At 35.8% G+C, this 7,284-nt stretch overlaps 1 protein-coding gene across 3 annotated transcripts in view; it reads right to left on the minus strand.

The window, feature by feature from the left end:
* The window catches only part of KERA (keratocan), an 8,685-nt gene extending 1,649 nt beyond the window's left edge, over positions 1 to 7,036 (minus strand). Inside the window, exons 1-4 of one of the 3 annotated variants that reach the window (XM_008581533.1) lie at positions 6,717 to 7,036; positions 6,497 to 6,547; positions 4,310 to 5,203; positions 27 to 302 (exon numbers count right to left, since the gene is read on the minus strand). In XM_008581533.1, coding sequence (XP_008579755.1) covers positions 136 to 302; positions 4,310 to 5,195 — 1,053 coding nt within the window. In that variant the 5' untranslated portion in view covers positions 5,196 to 5,203; positions 6,497 to 6,547; positions 6,717 to 7,036 and the 3' untranslated portion in view covers positions 27 to 135. Of the gene's footprint in view, positions 1 to 26; positions 303 to 4,309; positions 5,204 to 6,496; positions 6,684 to 6,716 lie in introns of those variants that run through there. The other 2 variants (XM_008581532.1, XM_008581534.1) reach the window with 2 other exon arrangements.
* Between the last annotated feature and the right edge of the window lie 248 nt (positions 7,037 to 7,284).

The raw sequence follows: 7,284 nt of genomic DNA on the forward strand, positions 1-7,284 counted from the left end.
ATAAGCTGCACAAATGAAAATGGTGGCCAAGAGCCATGGGAAATGTGACTTTTGTCCGAAACCTATGAATGATAACTAAATTTCATATCAGCAACATGAGCTCACTAAACAATTTTAGATTTGGTGAAGATGTGTTTAAATAATGACAGCCTGAAGAAGCCTGAAACAAGTCATTAAATCCATGGGGATCGGTGGTTTGATTTCATTTCCGTCCAGACGGAGGTAGCGAAGATGAGGTCCATAACTGAAGAAATCTTGTTCTGCAGGCAGTGTGGTAGGACATATTACAGAGACGTTCACACCTACAGAGACAAAGAGAGCATGAATGAATGAATCGGAACACAAGAGAGACTAGAGATGGGAACACCAAGAACACCAGGAAGCTATCCCAACCATCATTTGAAGAGCCTAGTGACCTCATGCCTGAAAGTGATAAAGATACAAACCTGCATGCATATCTGTTTTATAAGAGTAACCCTGAAAAAACGTGTAACGTACGTGTAGTCATCGCACTCCACATTCTGCTATACTTAGTATAGAGCACTAGAAAGGAAATATTAAGAGCCATAATAGAAAGAAAGGTGTGTAAGATACCACTTGTCTTGCAGGTGAGATAAAGTATGTTTAGATTACTGGAGGATGAGACAGGTAGTATTTAGGGTATTAGCGGGAAAGACAACAGTTTAGATCTGGTAAACAATAGCTAAGTGCAATGGTGGATGAATGGATGGATGGATGGCTAAGTAGAAAATCAGTCTAATGTAAGAGAAAGTTCTGGAAAATTACCTTAAAAGATATAAAATAATGTATGATGATGTATCCTCAAAAGAACAATTAACATAACTTTACATAAATAATTCCTCTTACAGACAACAACCTTAAATTTCCATACTTAAGTGCATTTAATTGGAAAGGAAACATTTGCCAGTAATTCAATTTCAGAGAATTCAAGCTGGGAAATATCCCATCAGCTCACATGGTTAGGCTGGGAGAAATTGTGCACCAGCATTGGATCAGAGCCTTTGGCATCCATGACTATACTGAGATTTAGGAACATTCATGAGCGATAGCCTGTTCAACTAGCAAAATTCAGAAAACTGTGTAAGAGCTATCTCAGCTATAGGTCCATATACTGCCTTTAAATCCCTTTTGGAAACTATTTTGAACAAGAGATTTTTTTTCTAATTAGACCCACCTAACATGGGCAATTCCTCTCTTCTGTGCCCTATAGTTGCATACAGATTCATATTGTACTGAATGATTTTATGTTTACAGCAAAGTTGCTTTGTTCTGACCTTACTCCATTTTGTGAATTCAACTTGACAAATAAAATGCCAACTTATATATGTAGAGCAGTTTTATGGTTATAATGTTATTTTTTCACATATGTCATCATCTTATTCTCACACAAGCTTTACCAGGCAACATTATTGTTCTCCACACCTGGGCTTTATGGGGACAGTTGTTCAGAGAGGTAAGGAAATGTACCCCAAGTATTTCAGCAAATGTGTCAGAGCTGAGGCCCAGCCTAGTTATTTTTTCTATTATACTGGGTCACTTTCATTGTGCTATCTCATTCTTATCAACCTCATACCCCATAATCAACGCATATCTTAATAAATGGAATATGGGGAAAAAATGTTCAAAATTTAATTACATTTTTCTAAATTAATTTTGATATTTGTCAGAGAACACTAGGAAGTAACTTACTTGAATAGATAACTTTTTTTAACCAAAATTTAAGTCCCTTAAGGTGTTCCCAGGACATAAATATTTCTATAATTTAACATGAGAAAAGTTTGCTGTCATCTAAATTCTGAGGACTCTTCATATAAAAGGTATGTTTTTTGGAAACTACTTCATTAACAACTGGAGTATATTATGTAGCAGAAAGAACTAAGTACTTTAACAGTTATTATAACATAGCATGATATAATTGTGAGCCAACTATTCCAGCCAGGGAAATTCTTATTTTATGTTAATTTTCTTGAAATATAAAAATGACAAGGTTTGATATCTACATTAAAAATCAAATAACTCAATTTCTCTTTGTTAATGTTGTTGCTATTCTAATAGTATTTTTTTTCTAAATTCTTATATTCAGGAGACTAAAGAAATGCATTGTTGTTATTACTGTATGAGTGGAAAAATCATTTAAAATGAAAAGCCCTGGCTCAGGTTCTGGCTATTGCATTTCNAAAAATCAAATAACTCAATTTCTCTTTGTTAATGTTGTTGCTATTCTAATAGTATTTTTTTTCTAAATTCTTATATTCAGGAGACTAAAGAAATGCATTGTTGTTATTACTGTATGAGTGGAAAAATCATTTAAAATGAAAAGCCCTGGCTCAGGTTCTGGCTATTGCATTTCCTATTTGTCCTTGGGCAGATATCATCACCTAACTGAGTTTCTGTTTCTGTTTTTTTGGAAGTTTCTAATATCACACAAAATTAATGAAAAGATTAATTAGTGGTTTTCGAATCGTGGGCCAGCTGCATCAATACTACCTGGGAAATAAATCGTTAGGTCCCACCCTAGACATACTGAGTCAGAAACTCTGGAGGTGAGGCCCAGCCACCTGTGTTTTACAAGCCCTCCAAGTGAATCTGATGCATACTAGCTCAGGAACAATTAGAAAATAGAAATATATGAGAAAACGCTTTGGAAAACTGGCCAAAATGTGAGTGGAAAATCAACAGAGTCAACTGTGTTCTGAATATTGCTACCTCACTCCTAAAAACCCTCATTCTAAACTTCTTAGGTTAGAATCCCTAATCCACAAAGAAGACTCTATGTGAAATCACTTGGAATTAATTTCCCACATCAATTGTCTGTGGGGCTTTTGTTGTCCTATAAGGAATACACCTGTAGTAGCACAGAACTCCCACAGGAAAAAAAAAATGCATATTTAGGTAAATACTGGCTAATGTACTATTTGGTTGGGCTAAACATTCATTTATTAGCATTTTTTTTTTTCTGTTTCATCTTTTGCTTTTGGCTACAGGGTTAAACAATATGTTTCATCACTGTGGAAAATAACTGCTGTGTCGGCAGCCTGCCATTTAACTCCTGGATTTTATGCTCAAGTGTGCTGTTATTAAAAGAAAAAAAAGAAATAAAAAAAATCTTGAATAGCTGAGCAGTAAGTATCCAGTGGAAAAATAGTCTGTTCTTATAAATGGTATGTTTATGTGATTATGTGCTTAAAAGAAACTTTAGTGAGCAATAACCAGGCAGCACAACTTTCTGACAATTATCTGTATTACTTTGTTAAAACCATTCCGACTCAATCTCACTTTAGGAATGCATTATATAGAGTTGTCCAGGAGAAATCTCCCCTGGATTATCTTCCTAAAGGGCTCGGACTGGTGATGAAGATGCACAGGAAGATTCCAGGCTAGGTGTTAGTATCCTTGGGCTAAACCAAGAGATGCCCACTTCTACACCAGCTCCAGCTGGCCTCAGGCATAATTGTGAAGATGCCAATGTCTCCAGCCTCTACTTTCTATAGCCACTTCTTCCCTTGATGGCACCTGTACCTCCAGGACTTTGCACTCATCCCTCACTCTCTTATCAAAAGCTATTTTCAGGAAAGAAGAGGGTTACCTATCTTGTTTGCTGCTAAGTCCCAGGGGGCTGCCAGCTACCAGGGGTATATTTTTTCCATTTCAATTAATCAGAGCCTTAAACTACAGTAGTGATTCCCAATGTGTGATTCCCAGAGCACCAGCATCACCTTGGAACTTGGTGGGAATGAAAATTCTTGGGTCCTACCCCAGACCTACTCGAATCAGAAATTCTGGGGGTGGAGCCACCAACCTATACACACTAAAGTTTGAGAAACCTATTCTAATTAGGGGTGTTCCAGGCATCAGCTGTCCTATATTCTTTAAAACAGAGATGTCTTTCTAATACCTCTGAAATCATATTCCCTCTGTTACCTTTTATGAGGCTGTTTGGGCCTGGTACACTTTCTCAAATAAGTCTACCCAGTGAGGAAGAAATAGCGGAATTGCCTCAAGTAAAAGAAGATAGAGACATTAAGTTTCTCCAATAGATAATAGCCCTCTATAGATTACTAGAATCCACCTTTTAATCTTTAGTTTGAAGATTTGATCTTCTTAGTTTATTAACACTGCCTGTGAAGAGACAAAATTTAATACAGAAAATTGAAAATACAGTGAAAAAATGAAGGGCACATTAGTTGGGGGAGGGGAACAGCACGATTGCTGTTCTTAAAGAAGATACAGAATACATTTAATGACCATGAGCGTGTTAGTCAAAGAGTCGCCCCCAATGGTTACTTACTTTTAATTTTGTTATGATCAAGGTGAAGGTGCTGCAGATAAGCGCTGATTCGGGGAAACTTTGTGAGATGATTGTGAGACAGTTGAAGATCTAGAATTGATGATACGTTAAAACCACTTGATGGCAGACCTGCATCTGATATTTTATTGTGGTTTAGTCTCAGGAAGGCCACTTTAGGAATCACATTAAAGTAATTTTCTGGTATCACTTCAATGGAATTGTTGTCTAAAAACAGTTGCATTGTATTGGCTGGTAATCTCGGTGGCATATTCCTTAATGCATTCTTGGCCATGTTTAGCTGCATGAGGTTCTTGAGTCCCTTAAAGGTGTCTCTTTGAAAGGCATTGTCTAATAGTTTGTTGTGCTGTAGATCAAGAAGAGTCAGGTTCTCCAGATTGCTGAAGGTCCCTTGAGGAATTCTGGACACTTTGTTTCTAGCTAATTGTAATTGCTCTAAACTTCTTGGCAATGGAGAAGGTACCTCATCTAGCTCATTATCTTCCAGAAATAAGAAAAGTAGCTTCTTCAGCTGGCTTAGGGCTCCTTTTTCAATTCCATAGTTAGTTATTTTGTTTTTGTTTAGATTTATCCATCTCAGCTGGGTGGCATTCTCAAATGGTTTCTCAGGAATAGTTTCTATCAGGTTGTTTTCAAGATAAAGATACCAGATCCTTGAAGGAATAGCGGGAATTTCTGTGAGACCTCGATTTTCACAGTATAAAGCAGTAGGGAAACTGGGGGGACAGTAACATTCCCTAGGACAATCGAAGTCAAGCATAGTCCATTGTTCTGGTTCATATACCTCATAGACCTGTCTCACACTTCGAGTCCATACAGTATCTGTTATGAATAACACCCAGATAATAAAACAGATTGTGGTTGCCATTATAGTACCTATAGAATAAGGGACAAGACTGTTAGATATTTAAGATCTTGACCTTTAGATAGCTGTTGTATGCATCAAAATGATAAGTAAACATTGCTTCTTCAGGGAAGAGGTGAAGGCATATAAACATTGCATATATAGGTATCAATTAATACACATTTATTCAGTAGGCACCATATGCAAAGCATTTTGCAAAAATTGAAATGAATTCACCAAATTGTAGCTTTCTGGTTTCAACCCAATCATAATAAAAATTGAGAAATAGAAAGCAAATTTTAGCAGCTCTAAGTGCTTTTCCATTTCAAGCTATTTAATTCAAGCAACTTAACTGAAACCAGCAGTTGAATATGAGCACAAAAAAGTGATCTTTTAATATCTCAAATTGAGAGTCTGTATTGTTTCTGAAAGGTAGACATATGCTTTTACTTTTACTCATATGAGAGGAGAACATCTGGATGAGATTTCCAAGGCTCTTTGGTCCTTGAACCAAAGAAATGAAGAGATCAAAGAATATTTTAGCAGTTTAATGTGAAGGAAGGTTCCAGGATCTGAGGAAAGGTGTATGATTAATCTTTTGTTCTGTTGCTCAGCTTCTCAGGTAAGTTTTATTTTGGTGGGATAAAGCCTTCTATAATCAAAAGTACAGAATCAACTTGTTCAGCCAAAAAAATGAATAATTTTGTATTTGCCAGAGAGAGAGAGTATTATTATGTAGAATTGAATGCATTATTTATGTATTATTATGGTTAATAAAGAATAGGTTACTACTTACTGATATTTGATATGCTTAAAACACACAAACCATCTCTGCTAAATACCATCAAAGATTATAGGTATAAAGAACTATTTTAACAGGAAATATACACATATACATGTATTATATATTTTAAACATACATTTATAGCATATATGTTACACACACACACACTCACACATGTGCACATATAAACAGTAATATTCTGACCAATGTACATTTAATTAAACCACTTGATAATAAGGACAGAATAAATTTCACTGATTCCTTAAGAAAAGATAAAATCAGCTTCATTTATGAAATGCCGATCTTTCAATTTTGACATTAAATTGCAGAAAACTACAAGTGCAGAGCTGCTTCCCCAAGCTGTCAAATTTCCTGGGATTTGCAGAATGCTACTCTGGCCATCTTCCAGCAGAGACACGTTCTTTTTTTTTTTTTTGAATAGAGATTTGTTTTAGTCATTCCAGTTGTAACCCTGCATCTGATGAACCAGAACTTTGAATTCTTAACTTTAAGAGTTTTTAAAAGTGCAAAATAGTTTTACCTTGCCTTCCAGGAATATATCGTTGAGTCCTGTGTCTGGGTCTGAAGTTTGCTAAAAATCAGTTAAGAGAAAAAAAAAAAAAACTTAACAAAAACAATTTGTTTTTCTTTTATGCTGTCAAGCCTCCTGTGAGAAAAAGTAAAACCTACTCTGACCGGTCACCATGAATACCTTTTGATCTATTGTTTCCACTCTGACGGGGTTTCAGAAGACAGCTTACCTCAGCCTTCTTGGATCTTCTTCTTCCTTTTCTATTGGTTACTGCTTGTTGTTGGTCACAGTAATGGATTGACCCAGGCTCCTCTGTCGTGTTTTTATGAGTCCTCTGTAATATACATGCACCAGTGGCTCCAACTTTAACCCCTCCAACAACTGCAGCACCTCAGTACCTAGGCAGCCAAACAAAGGAAATTCTTACTTTAATCTCAGGAACCCATAACAAAAATTCAGGGCAATTTTCACTCCTAATTCAGAGCTTCAAAGATGCTGTAATGTACTGATGTCTAGATCTGATCTACCAGCAGGCAACTGAAGACAGTTTTAATTTCAGGAAAAAGTTTAAAGTATTTTTATCTAGATGATTTTTTTTTTAATTGAATACAAGGGAATAAAGGCCAATGTCCTTTGTTTATGTGGACATGTTTTATTCATTTCTGATATAAAACAGATGCTGGAATGTGTTTGATTAAGGAAAAAAGAGATAGAAAAATATATTTGAAAAATTTTAAAATGGTATCTGAGAAACTATACATGATTTTGGTACTAAACATGGTATTATGCTTTGTGTT

Source organism: Galeopterus variegatus, unplaced genomic scaffold, assembly GCF_000696425.1.
Source record: "Galeopterus variegatus unplaced genomic scaffold, G_variegatus-3.0.2 Scaffold2384, whole genome shotgun sequence".
Taxonomy (NCBI): Eukaryota; Metazoa; Chordata; class Mammalia; order Dermoptera; family Cynocephalidae; genus Galeopterus; species Galeopterus variegatus.